This window comes from Myotis brandtii, unplaced genomic scaffold (assembly GCF_000412655.1).
Source record: "Myotis brandtii unplaced genomic scaffold, ASM41265v1 scaffold1750, whole genome shotgun sequence".
Lineage (NCBI taxonomy): Eukaryota > Metazoa > Chordata > Mammalia > Chiroptera > Vespertilionidae > Myotis > Myotis brandtii.
The window spans coordinates 331,811-346,359 of record NW_005356477.1 but is presented as its reverse complement, the minus strand read 5'-3'; the positions used below and the strand labels follow the sequence as shown (position 1 = coordinate 346,359).

At 53.8% G+C, this 14,549-nt stretch overlaps 2 protein-coding genes across 4 annotated transcripts in view; one reads left to right on the top strand and one right to left on the bottom strand.

The window, feature by feature from the left end:
• Positions 1 to 6: 6 nt before the first annotated feature.
• FLOT1 (flotillin 1) lies at positions 7 to 8,876 on the top strand. Its single transcript, XM_005863277.2, has 11 exons — positions 7 to 95; positions 168 to 258; positions 389 to 532; positions 644 to 763; positions 846 to 941; positions 1,151 to 1,303; positions 6,228 to 6,409; positions 6,567 to 6,612; positions 6,697 to 6,834; positions 7,239 to 7,403; positions 8,573 to 8,876. Exons 1-11 carry the CDS (start codon positions 43 to 45, stop codon positions 8,600 to 8,602), a joined length of 1,218 nt encoding a protein of 405 aa, XP_005863339.2. The 5' UTR covers positions 7 to 42; the 3' UTR covers positions 8,603 to 8,876.
• Positions 8,877 to 12,224: 3,348 nt separating this feature from the next.
• The window catches only part of TUBB (tubulin, beta class I), an 8,116-nt gene continuing 5,791 nt past the window's right edge, over positions 12,225 to 14,549 (bottom strand). For 2 of the 3 annotated variants that reach the window (XM_005863264.2, XM_014537263.1), the window contains exons 2-4: positions 14,119 to 14,227; positions 13,742 to 13,852; positions 12,225 to 13,448 (exon numbers count right to left, since the gene is read on the bottom strand). In XM_005863264.2, the coding sequence (XP_005863326.1) occupies positions 12,391 to 13,448; positions 13,742 to 13,852; positions 14,119 to 14,227 (1,278 nt within the window). In that variant the 3' untranslated portion in view covers positions 12,225 to 12,390. Of the gene's footprint in view, positions 13,449 to 13,741; positions 13,853 to 14,118; positions 14,228 to 14,350; positions 14,369 to 14,549 lie in introns of those variants that run through there. The other variant, XM_014537264.1, reaches the window with a different exon arrangement.

Below are 14,549 nucleotides of genomic sequence, written 5' to 3'. Positions count from 1 at the left end.
CCCTCCCCCCGCCTTGCAGGTTTCTGCCGGAGCCCCCCGGTCATGGTGGCCGGCGGCCGCGTCTTCGTGCTGCCCTGCATCCAGCAGATCCAGAGGTGGGTAGGGGGAGCCCGAGGGCCGTCTCCGCTCTCCTCCTTTTCTCACTGCCCCCTTCTCTTTCCCTCTAGGATCTCTCTCAACACATTGACCCTCAATGTCAAGAGTGAGAAGGTTTACACGCGCCATGGGGTCCCCATCTCCGTCACCGGCATCGCCCAGGTGCGGCTTTCAGAGCTCTCCCGGGGTCCTCGCCCCCGCCCCCTCTGTAGTCGCGTCTTCTCCAAGCCCTTGGCTCATCCTCTCTGCTCCGGACCCGCACCTCACCCTCCCACCCCTCCTCTGCCTGCAGGTGAAAATCCAGGGGCAGAACAAAGAGATGCTGGCGGCCGCCTGCCAGATGTTCCTGGGAAAGACGGAGGCTGAGATCGCCCACATCGCCCTGGAGACGCTGGAGGGCCACCAGAGGGCCATCATGGCCCACATGACTGTGGAGGTGGGCCTGGCGGCCGGGGCCGAGGGCCGGGGGCCGGGCCGAGCCAGCTGTGGGGCCCGGAGCCAGAGGACCCAGAGCTTAAGCTCCTCCTCCCACCGGCCTTCGTCCTAGGAAATCTATAAGGACCGGCAGAAGTTCTCAGAGCAGGTTTTCAAAGTGGCCTCCTCAGACCTGGTGAACATGGGCATCAGTGTGGTCAGCTACACCCTGAAGGACATTCATGACGACCAGGTAATCCTGCACAGGTGCCCTCTCTGCCCCGCTCCTCTCTTACACCCCCTTCAGGACTCCAGTTTCGGCGTCTCTCCCACAGGACTACTTGCACTCCTTGGGGAAGGCTCGGACCGCTCAAGTCCAAAAAGATGCTCGGATTGGAGAAGCGGAGGCCAAGCGAGATGCTGGGATCCGGGTGAGAGAGAGAGGTGGGGGGGTGGTCTGTGGTCCCCATGGCATTGAGCACTTGGGGGGAGTGCACAATGGGGGCTGATGGAACTGGGCTGGAGAGGAAATAGATGAGGCCAGGGCTGGGGCCGAGGCAGGGGAGCTGGTGGGAAGCAGGCCCTCGCCCGGGGCCTGCCCATCCTGCTCTGACGCCACACCTGGTCTCTGTATGGACAGGAGGCCAAAGCCAAGCAGGAGAAAGTGTCTGCTCAGTACCTGAGTGAGATCGAGATGGCCAAGGCCCAGAGGGACTATGAGCTGAAGAAGGCCACCTATGACATCGAGGTCAACACGCGCCGCGCGCAGGCCGACCTGGCCTACCAGCTTCAGGTCAGAGCCCCCCGTCCCCCCGCAGGCAGCCACGGCCGCCCTGCACCGCTTCTCTCCGGCTCCCTCTCTCATATTCTGACTCCGACCCCCATATCTTGCTCCCCATTTCTGACCCAACTCTTCCATATGAGGGAAATTTAAAAGACCTACACATTTCAGCTAAAAAGCAAAGAAAAGGTCAAGAGGTATATGATCTGCAGGGCTGGTCATGTGTTTGGAGCAGGTTGTGCCCTGTGTAATGGCACCTGGTTGCGGGGTGAACCAGAGCTGAGGTCCAGCCCACGCCCCTCACCAGGCGGTGCATTCTGCACCCCCCAGAAGAAGAGGCGCCGTTTCTCATTTGCACAGGGCAGCCCTGGTGACCAAAGGGTGTGAGGAAGGAAGCCCCCAAGTGGGGCTGTGCCCCTGCCGAGGGAGGCCAGCAGCCCCGGGCATTGCAAGGAGGTACAGTCAGTCCTCGTGTGCGGACTCTGCACGGAGAAGTGCCTGCTCTCGAAGGGTATTGGTAACTCCAGAGTCAGCCCCCGCAGCGCCTTTGCGTTTGCTGCGGACATGCAGGGAGAGGCAGCCACCGAGGGCCTGGCGCACAGCTCCCAGTTGAGGTTGAGCAAGATGTTCTGCTTCTTGAAACGCTTATACTACAAGCCATGTTGTCTCCATAGAGTGTTTGCTTCATAGTATGTTCACCGCCACAGTCTTCACCTTCCTGTGTTCTTTGTTGGTGATTTCACCGTGTAAACGGCCCCCGAGCACAGTGCTGAGGTGCTGTCCCGTTTTCCTAAGTGCGGGGAGGTGGTGCCGTGCATATGCATTGCCTCCTTCGTTCAGGCACTCGTGTTGTTGGCTGAAAGTTCGTTGGTAATGAACCAACATTTATTACATAAGATGGATTTAAACCAGGGTGGGGAGCCTTTTTTCTGCCAAGGGCCATTCGGATATTTATAACATCATTCGTGGGCCATACAAAATTATCAACTTAAAAACTAGCCTGCTGTATTTGGCCAGACATTTATTTTTTTGGTTAATACCCCAGGATATTTTTCCATTGAGATATATATATATATATATACATATATATATATATATATATTTTTTAGAGCAAGTACAAGGGAGGCGGGGAGAGAGAGAGGAACATCGATGTGAGAGAGCCACATCAGTTGGTACCTCCCACACTCACCCCCACCAGGGCTGGGGCCGGGAACCTGCAACACAGGTACATGCCCTTGATCAGGAATCGAACCCAGGACCCTTTGGTTCGCAGGCCAGTGCTCTAACCACTGGGAAACTCCGGCCAGGGCAATGGTCAGTCATTTAATAACTCACCCCAATGCCCCAGCGGGGCCAGGATGTTCCCGCCCCTGCTTTAAACAAACACATAAAACAAGGCTCGACATTGGCCTGTTGATAAAAATGTTGTGGCCAGAGGCTCATGCCACCTAACCCCACATTTCCCCTGGGAACAAAATAAGCATTTTGTTCTTTATACAGCAGAACTACCGTGAAGAACGAGAGTCCACTGAACTTTGAGTAGCCTTTACGCAAAGGATAAAGTTAGGAAGTTCGTTTTTGCCAAGCGTTGGTACAGGCTAAAGCATAATAAGTGCAAACATCTTTGGTTGCGGGGATAAGTCCCTGGCTTGTGCGTTGCTACTTGAAGTGTGGTCTGCCTCCCAGCAGCAGCAGCAGCCCTGGAGTGTTTGTTGAAAATACAAAGTCTCAGGCTCCAGCCCAGACCGAATCAGAGTCTGCATTTTAACAAAAATCCCTAGGTTGACTCATGCATGCGTTGAAGTGTGAGAAGCAGTAACATAAGGGAAACCACTAGCATGGGTAGGACTATGGATAAGGTCCTTAATCTAAACATGGCTTTTTTTGTCCTCAGATCAACGGATTGGGCTGGTTTGGGCTCTGTTTAACTTTAGTGAGTTCCTCATTTTGTGCCAGGCTTTGTGCTCGGTAATCTTGAAATAATGATTCAGTCAACAAATACCTATGAAGTGCCTGCTATGTGCCAGACATTGTTTTAGAGGCGAGGATAAAAGTGTGAATGAGACAGAAGAGATTCCTGCTCTCAGCATACAGAGCATGCCAACGCGCGGCGCGGGGCTTCAAGGCGCCGGGCTTTGACCGCAGTGGGGCCACTATATGAGGTCGGGTGCTCAGAAGAATGCTGTAAGCAAATGGTATTTGAAATAAAACCTGAAGATGCGAAAGAACCAGCAATGTAGAGAGTTGTGGGCCAAGAGTATTCTAAACCGGTGATGCTCACACAGAGCCTTTGTGCTGATGGAAATGGTCTGCATTTTGCTGTGATGCTGAGCACTTGAAATGTGGTGGGTGAAATTGTGACTGAGGAACTGCATTTTGAGTTTTAGTGACTATTAATTTAAATTTAAATAGCCGTATGTGGCTAGTGGCCAGGCAGGGGACCAGCAGGTGGAAAGGCCCTGAGGTGGGAAAGAACTTGGCATGTCCCAGGAGCAGAAAGGGGGCTTCTGATTGGTGTGGCTCGTGTGCTGCGGGAGAGGAGGCCAGGCTAGGTCACGGAGGGCTCGGGGAGCCATGGTGGACACTTAGAGGAGACTCAAAGCGCCAGAGAGGTGCTGTGGTTCAGTTTATGTTTGTGTCAGGGTCAGACTGGCTGCTGTGTGGAGAATCGATTGTCAGAAGAAAGGCAGACGGGAGACGAGTTGGAAACTTTTTCAAAGATGATGGGTTGAATAAATGCAGCTAAAGCCTCATTACAACCACATAGAGTGATTTTGAGAGAGAAGAAAGGGAGGAATGGCCACCGTAGCATCACTTTGGAAGCTGGAAAGCATGGTAGTTAACAGCAGGGCTGACAGGCGCCGTGTCTGAGGCCCAGGAGCTGGTGCAGCCGTGGCCTGAAGACTGTCAGAATCAGTAAAAACAGGTGAAGAGCCACTTCTCCGACTCCCTTGCTGACTCCCTGCCTGTGGGTCCCTTTCCTGGTCTCCCTGCGCAGCAGACATCTGGGGGGTTGTCTGGTGAGAGTAGACCAGAGGGTGTGACGTGGGGCAGCCGGACACAGGCGAGGACCTGGCCCTCGGCAGCAGGGCCGTGAACGGACTATGCACCTGTCGCGTGCCACATGCTGGCCCCTTCTCGCCCCGGGCCACTCGGCTCCCAGAGCTCCGTGTTCCAAAGAATAGATGAGAAGAGTGCCCTGGGAACATGGCTGCCCAAAGGGAGAGACTTACCGATCCCGGAGCCGAGGTTTCCGGCTGGTGGCCTGCCCCGGCCGCCCAGAGTGAAGTTCTGTCCACAGGCCCCGCCCACAACCCGGAGCTGCTTCCAGTGCGGGCAGCCTCTGGCTGTGAGCAGACAGCCAAGGGCACCTGTCTGAGTGGGAGACAGCAAGGCCAAGTGGAGGCGACGGCTATGCAGGGAAAAGAAAGCTTTTGAAAAAATAAATGTGCTCGGTGAGATTAAAGAAGGATCCACATCTAGGAAGTCAGGAGATAGAACAGAGAACAAGAAACAGCTCTTAGAAATTAATAAACCCCAATAAATTCAATAAAGGGGGGAAGTAATAAAATGGCATAAATTTCCAAATCACTTTGGAAGAGAAATTCTAATAAAACTCCCCAGAAAAATAGAAAGAACAGATGGGTGGAGGAGCGGCCAGGCCAGCAGCTCCAACAGACAAAGGGGGAGGAAATAACCAAGTGAAAAATTTACAAAATGTTGATCTGTTTTGAAGGGTGTGAGTTTCTAAATTGAAACAACCCACCAAGTGCCCAACACAATTAATGAAAAACATCTATATTGAAACACATCACTGAAATTTCAGATCCCTGAGAACAAGAAAAGATCCAGAAGCTTCCAGAGAACTTTTCTCAAAGGGTCAGGCATCAAAATGACTAGATTTCTTAAGAAGTTAGAAGGCCATGGAGCAATGCCTTCAAAATTCTGATGAGAATGTTTCAACATAGTAACTGTACTCAGCCTCACTAATTCAAATAGAAGGGCAGAGTAAGTCTGAGAAGGCGGGCCTAGAAAACCTACCGCCCACAGACTCGGTCCAAGGAAGCGGCTGGAGGTGGAGTCCTCCAGAAGGTGGCCTTACGCTGCCCGGGAGCAGCAAGTCCAGTTTGGAAAAGGCTTGACGTTTTCAGGTGGGGCCAGTCCAGGCAGGGACACCCCAGCCATGATGGTGATGGCGGGGCTGGAGCACCGAGACGGAAGGACGTGCGCTCCTTCCCTGCACCTCCTCGCTGACATCCGGCAAGGGCGCTCTGCTCCCTGGATGCCAGGAGGAAGAGCTGAAATCCGCCTAAATAAGAGGCATCTGTGTGCAGGTTCCTGCGCGTGCTTGCCGAGTGCCCCTGGAAGGGTACGCAGGACGCTGGGCGCTGGTGGCTTTCAGGGAGGGAACCAGGTCGTTTGCAGAAATATTGGAAGCCTGACTTCGCACCGTGTGCTTTTCTCTCTTGATTTTGTACCAGATGCAAAAATAAAAGTGAAAAGGCACCCACGCACAGCCCCTGGAAGGGAAGCAGGAGCCTGTTGCAGGAGTGGGCGCAGTGGGTGGCTTGCACTAAGGTGGAGAGAGCCAGACAGGGTTGCCCTCATGCCACCAGGTGCTCACACTAGAGGGAGAGATGGTGGGAAACGAGTCCGTGGGAGCTCCTGGAGGGACTGCGGCCGGCCTGCCTGCCTGCCTGCGGAGGCCACTGGGTCCCCGCCCTGTCCAGCTCGGACAGGCTGCCTGGGAGTCCTGGTCCTGGGTGCGGCTCTGAGGAGGATCGGGCCGTGCATGCGTGGGTCTGTATAAGAAACGGGCTCCACGGGGCCGGCGGAACTGCCCTGGGACCACTCCACCTGCCCCACCCGGAGCCCTCCCTGGCCTCCCTGGTCCCGGGCACTTGCCTTTCGCCCTGACGCGGAGCATCCCTCCCAGGTGGCCAAGACCAAGCAGCAGATCGAGGAGCAGCGGGTGCAGGTGCAGGTGGTGGAGCGGGCCCAGCAGGTGGCAGTGCAGGAGCAGGAGATTGCCCGCCGGGAGAAGGAGCTGGAGGCCCGCGTGCGGAAGCCGGCGGAAGCCGAGCGCTACCGGCTGGAGCGCCTAGCGGAGGCTGAGAAGTAAACGCCCTTCCCCCGCCCCCCCCTTCCCACCGGGCGCCCCCAGATAAAGAGCCGAGGTCTTCACCACCTGGACTCCTCCTGTGGAGCCTCCACCCCGCTCGGGCCTTCCCCCTGCAGCCAGGGCCTCAGCTCCTCTGCACCCCTGTTTGCCCAGGTCCCAGCAGATCATGCAGGCGGAGGCCGAAGCAGAGTCTGTGAGGGTGAGTTTGAGGTGTTGCTGCGGAGCTGGGGTTTCTCACCCTCACCTGCTCCCTTCACATCACAGTGTCCTGTGCCCTCCCCAGATGCGGGGGGAGGCCGAGGCCTTCGCCATTGGGGCCCGGGCCCGGGCTGAGGCCGAACAGATGGCCAAGAAGGCAGAAGCGTTCCAGCTGTACCAGGAGGCTGCTCAGCTGGACATGCTGCTGGAGAAGCTGCCCCAGGTCAGGCCATGTGCCAGGTGTCACCAGAGCCAGGCTAGGGGACCATGAGTTAGGGAGGGGAGTTACAAGCCAATGACCAAAGTGAAAAAGGATGATCTGTAAGACGGGATGTTAAAAAACCCAGGGTAGCCCTGGCCAGTGTGGCTCAGTGGCAAGAGCATGCACCCAAGGGTCGTGGGTTCAATTCCCGGTCAAGAGCAGGTACCTGGGTTGCAGGTTTGACCCCTGGCTGTCGGGACACGTGTGGGAGGCCATCAGTCGAGATGTTTCTCTCTCCCCGCTCCCTTCCACTCTCTAAAAATCAGTGGGAAAATGTCCTCAGATGAGGATTCACAAAACCCCAGGGAAAAGCCTTTCAGGAGTGTGTGATCGGTCACAGCGCTGAGTGGACGGCTCGCCCACAGGTGGCAGAGGAGATCAGTGGTCCCTTGACCTCGACCAAAAAGATCACACTGGTGTCGAGTGGGAGTGGGGCCGTGGGAGCGGCCAAGGTGACGGGGGAAGTACTGGACATCCTGAGCCGCCTGCCGGAGAGCGTGGAGAGACTCACGGGCGTCAGCATCTCCCAGGTGAGGCTCCGGCCCTGCCGTGCACCCTGCACGTGGACGTGTATTAGTGCTCTCTTTGTGCCAGTGCTCAGCTTCGACGTACATTTTTTTTTATAAAAGAATGTTTTAATGGAACTGCCCCTGAGGTACGTAGTGTTTTACAAAGTAGAGAAGCTGAACGCCAACGTGTTAGTAACGTAGCCCACGTCATGCAGCTGGGGAGCCAGCTTCCAGCCCAGCCCCTGTCCAGCACCAGGAGCTGGGAGTCTGTTGACAGTTAATTCCAAGGCATATCACTGCTTTTCTCGGCCTGTTGACTCACTTGGAGGTTATGGTAGAGGTCAGAGAGCGGCTCTGAAACCTGCTGGGGTGCAAATCCTAGTGCGTGCCGTGATCGGAGACGTTCTCAACTTCTGTGCATGTCTCCTCACAGCTTAATAATAGCAACTACCTGTTGAATTGTTACAGGGATTAAATGCGTAATACAGACAGTCCTCGGGTTACGTCGGACTAGACGTATGTCGTTTCGTGGTTATGTCGCCATCTCCCATTTATTTATAAAAAAAAAGTTCCATCATTTCGACGTATGTACATATGTGCTTTATGTTTTTTATTATTTAGCACAAGTAAAGGTCAGGAATTGTTATCTTTTAATTTTTTTTTTGCTGTTTCACTCATTACTGCTGTGTATGAGCTCCATGTGAGCGAGGTAGGTGCTTACGTAGGTGGGTTCCGACTGACGGCGAAAAGTCGCACCGTTGGAACGGATCTCCGACGTCACCCGAGGACCTACTGTATTTGCAGTGTTTAGAGCACTGCCTGGTACGTAGTAGGTGCCATATACGAGTGTGTTAAACAGAGAAGTTCATGTATAAGGAAAAGCATCGGACCACTTCCGGGGGTGCCTCGGAGCCTCCTGGAGGCCCGCAGTGGAGGGTTGGGTCTTCGAGCCACGCTCTGGCCCCTCCCACACCCGTTCAGTAAGTCCCTGCGGGGCGAGGGGGTGAGGTAGGCTGCCGGAAAGCTAGCAGACCCCTCACTGTGCCATCTGCCTGGAACTCATGCAGATGATATTGGATGTAAACTGTAACTGGGGAAAAAGAAAAAACTAGAAAAATTCTGGGTGTGCATTCCTCCAAATGGAGCGTGAGGGAAGTTCCCGTGTCACCCACTGTCGTCTTTTTTACCAGGTGAACCACAAGCCTTTGCGAACTGCCTGAGCCCTCAACCTTCGCCGATGCCTAGCCTCATGGTTCAAGCTGCCTGAACGATCCCCATGCTGCATGCATGTCAGCTGGCCTCCCAGAGCACGTCCTTGGGCAGTGGGATTCCACCGCTCACCTCTCCTTGCCAAATAGCCGTGCCTTGCCCCCTGCCCGGGCCCACACCACCAAGACTGCCAGTCCCCCAAGGGTTCCGTGCCAGCTGTCCGATCATCCCACTCCACCCAGCTTGTTTAGTTCCCTAATTAAACTACACTGAGCCTGTGGCCCAGAATTGTTTTCTTTTTTTTTTTAAATATATTTTATTGATTTTTTACAGAGAAGAAGGGAGAGAGATAGAGAGTTAGAAACATCGATGAGAGAGAAACATCGACCAGCTGCCTCCTGCACATCTCCTATTGGGGACGTGCCCGCAACCCAGGTACATGCCCTTGACCGGAATCGAACCTGGGACCTTTCAGTCCGCAGGCCGACGCTCTATCCACTGAGCCAAACCGGTTTCGGCCCAGAATTGTTTTCTGATCAAGACTGAGGGGTAGCTGCAGGTTCTCAACTTGCCGGATAAATCGCTGTCAAGCCTTGACACTTGTGAACAGTGACGGTAAAACAGAACTCACTTGAAGTGAATGTTAGAACACAGCTTGCTTCCTTCCAGTGGGCTTTTTAGAATGGGAGAAAGTTACTTGTACACTGAGGGGTTGTGGAATTAACTCCCCCCAAAAATCTTGGTTTAGTCCAGTGGTCGGCAAACCGTGGCTCTCGAGCCACATGTGGCTCTTTGGCCCCTTGAGTGTGGCTCTTCCACAAAATACTACGTGCGGGTGTGCATGTACAGTGCGATTGAAACTTCATGGCCCATGCGCAGAAGTCGGTTTTCGGCCTGGGCGAGTCTATTTGAAGAAGTGGCGTTAGAAGAAGTGGGGGGTGTCGGTCGGTCGGGCGACGGGAGACACGGCACAGGTGGGCCGCGGGATACACAGCGCAGGGGAGGCGCGCACGATTCATGCACGAGTTGAGTGAGCCAGTCAGTCAGTAGTCTCATTGTGCAGTGGTTAGTGCTAGTCGCGTCCGCAAATCACGCGCAGTTGACAAAAGTACCTACTCGAAGCATAAAGTTACCTGTATTTTTCCAACCAGATGCAAATCCTACAGGTATTTTTGTCATCAATTTAAGAATTGTAATTATTTTGTGTTGGTGGCTTTATTATTATAAAATGAAACATTTTTTTAGATGTATACAAGACGAGTGTGGATGGGAGAGTTGGAAGGGGGCAACCTCAGCGAACGTACCTCAATCAAATTGAGGACGTTTTTTAGCAAAGGCCAGCTTAGTAGAACCCTAATGAAGTTAATAACAATGTACCTACCTATATAGTTTAAGTTTAAAAAATTTGGCTCTCAAAAGAAATTTCAATCGTACTGTTGATATTTGGCTCTGTTGACTAATGAGTTTGCCAACCACTGCTTTAGTCAGAAAGCATGTGCTATGGAAGGAATGTAAGAATTGCATTAGTCCCTAGAATTACTGAAAATTGGCCAAGGGAAATGGACTTAAATTTCCAGGTAACTTTGAGACTTATTTTGTGCAACTTAAAAGTATGAGATAGTGCGCAGCCAGAGTGGCTCGGCTGGTTCCGTGTCAACCCGTGCGCCCAGAGGTCGCCGCGTGCATCCCCGGGGCACAGCCCAGGATGGCGCGCAGGAGCCGATCCATGTTCCACTCTCACAAGGATGTTTCTCCCTCTCCCTTCCTTTCTCTCTAGGAATCAATAAAAACTTCAACAAAAGAACATAAGAGAGCAGCAGTGTTTAGAATAGGCCCATGGGTGGCATCCCATGCTCGTTACCTTCATCTTAGGTTGTCTGAGAAAACCCACCTGGTTGCAGATACGACCCGAGGAATCCTGGGTGCTGTGCGCGGAGGATGGGCAGCAGTGGCCTTCTAACTCAGTGGTCGGCAAACCGCGGCTCTCGAGCCACATGCGGCTCTTTGGCCCCTTGAGTGTGGCTCTTCCACAAAATACCACGTGCGGGCGTGCGTACAGTGCGATTGAAACTTCGTGGCCCATGCGCAGAAGGCGGTTTTGGGCCTGGGCGAGTCTATTTTGAAGAAGTGCTGTTGATATTTGGCTCTGTTGACTAATGAGTTTGCCGACCACGGTTCTAACTCATTCATGCTTCTTCTGGAGCAGCTGAGACTGCTGGGATCCAACCTGGTTTTGGTTCAGTCCATTTCAATTCCTACGTGTTGCCCGAGTATGTGCGCTTATGCCCACTCTAGTTAAGACTGCCGGGGGTGGGGTTGGGTACCAGGGATGAAGACCTGAGGGTCAATTAAGGATTTTCTCACCCATTCGCGGAGAACAGAATACATGTGTAAGTGAACCAGTCAGCTAAATGAGCACACGTCTTGCAAATATTTTTTCAAATTCCCATGTATTTTTGGCTTTGGGGGCAATGTCATTTTTTTCAATATGAAAAAATAGTTCAACGCAACAAATTTTAAGTGTGGATAGGACAAAACCAAAGGTGTGTATGTGGGGGAGGGGGTGGGCAATAACAAAAGAAATGTTACCAAAAGACAAAAGGTGTCCTGTCCCCTCTCCTCGGGGAATGACTCCAACATCTAGACGACAGTGTGTACCTTTCATACACGGACTGATACTCCTCTTTGGGTAAGAACCGGTGATGGGGAGGACCTTTCAGGAGGCTTAGGGACAGAGGGGTCCTGGTTCTCCCTGGAACCCCTTCTCCATGCGGAGGAAGGAAGGGATCCGATGTGAGGTGGAGGTAAAGTGGAAGAGGGAAGGATCCTACTGGATGGAGTGGGGCAGACGCCGCAAAGGGAACAGCTCATGACTGACAATGGAGCTGATACTGTTAACGCCTCCCCCAAAGCTAAAGGTGGAGCAGGAACACATACCTGGAAACTAGGGCTCCAACAACCTGAATCCCATTCTCCAAAACGGGGTGAACGCCACCCACTCTTCATAGGAACCTCAGCTGGCTGGTTAGCGTGGTTCTTTCCCATGGCTGCCTGCGGGCTTGGGGGGTGTTTTCAGTACAGGTCTGAGGGGGACCTGGATGACATCCAGCTTTCTTGGATAATTATGCTGAAAACAGGAAAATAGTAACTGGGCCCTGGCTGGTGTGGCTCGGCTGGTTGGGCATCACCCCATGCATGGAAGGGTTGCTGGTTTGATTTGAGGTCGAGCACAAGCTCAATCCCTGATAGGGGGTATGCAGGAGTCAGCTGATCCATGTTATGTCCTCACATCAATGTTTCTCACTTTCTCTAAAAAACCATTTTTAAAATCTATATATATAAAAGCCTAAGCCACTGTTACAACCGGTCAACCGAACGCTATGACGCACACTGACCACCAGCAGGCAGACGCTGCTGCCCCCTGATGGTCAGTGCAGTCCCACAGCCACACTCCCACGGTCCCTTCCCCCACCCTCACACCCCCACCGGCCAGGCCTAGGGACCCCTCCTGTGTGTGTATATATATAAAAAAATTTAACTGGATAGGAGGAAATAGGCACCAGAAGGAAATAAAAGTTACCCAGCAGAATGCCAGAAATATAGATTTCCCAGTGTGGAACAAGAGAGGAGACATTCAAGAAACAATGAATATTTATTGAGCCCTATTATGTGCCAGGCATTGTTCTAGAACACCCCTAAAAGAAAGAAAAAAAGGCAAAAATGCAAATTCTGAGGGAGACGAAAGGGGCAGCTGAGGAAAAAGGCTGAGGGAGCGGAGAAGCGGAGTGCAGGCGCGGCCTCAGGCCTCCTCTTCGGCCTCCTCACCAAAATCCTCCTCCTCCTCGGCCGTGGCGTCCTGGTACTGCTGGTACTCAGACACCAGGTCGTTCATGTTGCTCTCGGCCTCGGTGAACTCCATCTCGTCCATGCCCTCGCCCGTGTACCAGTGCAGGAAGGCCTTGCGCCGGAACATGGCCGTGAACTGCTCCGAGATGCGCTTGAACAGCTCCTGGATGGCCGTGCTGTTGCCGATGAAGGTGACCGCCATCTTCAGCCCCCGGGGCGGGATGTCACAGACAGCTGTCTTGACGTTGTTGGGGATCCACTCCACAAAGTAGCTGCTGTTCTTGTTCTGCACATTGAGCATCTGCTCGTCCACCTCCTTCATGGACATCCGCCCACGGAAGACAGCAGCCACGGTGAGGTAGCGACCGTGGCGGGGGTCGCAGGCAGCCATCATGTTCTTGGCATCAAATACCTGCTGGGTGAGTTCGGGTACAGTGAGGGCGCGGTACTGCTGGCTGCCCCGGCTGGTCAGCGGCGCGAAGCCGGGCATGAAGAAGTGCAGGCGGGGGAAGGGCACCATGTTGACGGCCAGCTTGCGCAGGTCAGCGTTGAGCTGGCCAGGGAAGCGGAGGCAGGTGGTGACCCCGCTCATGGTGGCCGAGACAAGGTGGTTCAGGTCCCCATAGGTTGGTGTGGTCAGTTTCAGGGTGCGGAAGCAGATGTCGTAGAGGGCCTCGTTGTCGATGCAGTAGGTCTCATCAGTGTTCTCTACCAACTGATGGACAGAGAGGGTGGCGTTGTAGGGCTCCACCACCGTGTCGGACACTTTGGGCGAAGGCACCACGCTGAAGGTGTTCATGATGCGGTCGGGGTATTCTTCACGGATCTTGCTGATGAGCAAGGTGCCCATTCCAGAGCCTGTGCCCCCGCCCAGCGAGTGGGTCAGCTGGAAGCCCTGCAGGCAGTCGCAGCTCTCAGCCTCCTTCCGCACCACGTCCAGGACCGAGTCGACCAGCTCAGCCCCCTCTGTATAGTGGCCCTTGGCCCAGTTGTTCCCGGCCCCAGACTGACCTGGAATGGGGCCAGGAGGCAAGCTTGATTAGTAAAGTGCATTACATGCACATCACATCTTCACCTCACACCTCTTGAGATAATGCCTCTGGGACTATTTTTTTCTCCCTCACCTGTGATATATGTCCCTAGTAGTTTACCAAGTGCGGCAGCCACCCCCCACCCTCCATTAGCTCTCAGAACATGGCCCTATAAAAGCTCTCCAGCACAATAATCATTTCCTAACTCTTCCTGCCCTCTTGCACCCAAATAAATGGAATATGATGCCATCTGCATGTATCTGTATAACTTACCAAAAACAAAGTTGTCTGGTCTGAAGATCTGGCCAAAAGGACCAGAGCGAACAGAGTCCATGGTACCTGGTTCTAGATCCACCAAGATAGCACGAGGGACATATTTCCCACCTTCAGGGAAGAAAAGTAGAGGAATGAACATTGGCAGAAGGTAAATAAATTGGGGCTGGATGACAGCCAGGGACCCAAACGTGTGATTCCAGGGGCTGCTACTAAGTGACAGCAGAGTCTTTGATCCCCATGGTGAGAAATTACACAGAGGAAGGTTTACAAAGGAAAAGGATAGATTCATTCAAAGGAGTTAAGGGTTCCCTAGGAATGGAAAGAGACGCCAGGAGGAGGAGATGGCGCCTGATCTTCCCGGCTCCTCCCCTCACCTGTGGCTTCATTGTAATACACGGAGATGCGGTCCAGCTGCAGGTCGCTGTCCCCATGGTAGGTGCCGGTGGGGTCGATGCCATGTTCATCACTGATCACCTCCCAGAACTGTCAGGAAAGAACGGTGAGCCCTCAATTATGCCCCTGCTTCCACCACTTTAATTCCAAACACACTGTGCAGGCATCCCCTCCATCTGCCTGCGCGCCCCTCCCTCTGACACCTCCACCCACGGGAAAGCCGCCCTGCGATGTGAAATGATGTCCAGCTGGGGGGACCGGCGATCGCAGACACAGATGGGGTGGACGCAGGCGGCTAACCTAACTAGGTAAGCTCACCCCTCGCCCCCACGCAGGGCATGCAAGCCGCGCACAGAGGGCCAGAGAAACCGGCTGCCGCAGTGACCGACCCCCGCCCTCCGCCCGGCGGTAG

Coding starts and splice junctions, on each gene's coding strand:
- FLOT1 (XM_005863277.2), top strand. CDS start 43: ATGGTGGCCGGCGGCCGCGTCTTCGTGCTGCCCTGCATCCAGCAGATC. Junction 96..167: donor TGCATCCAGCAGATCCAGAG/GTGGGTAGGGGG, acceptor CTTTCCCTCTAG/GATCTCTCTCAACACATTGA. Junction 7,404..8,572: donor CGGGCGTCAGCATCTCCCAG/GTGAGGCTCCGG, acceptor CTTTTTTACCAG/GTGAACCACAAGCCTTTGCG.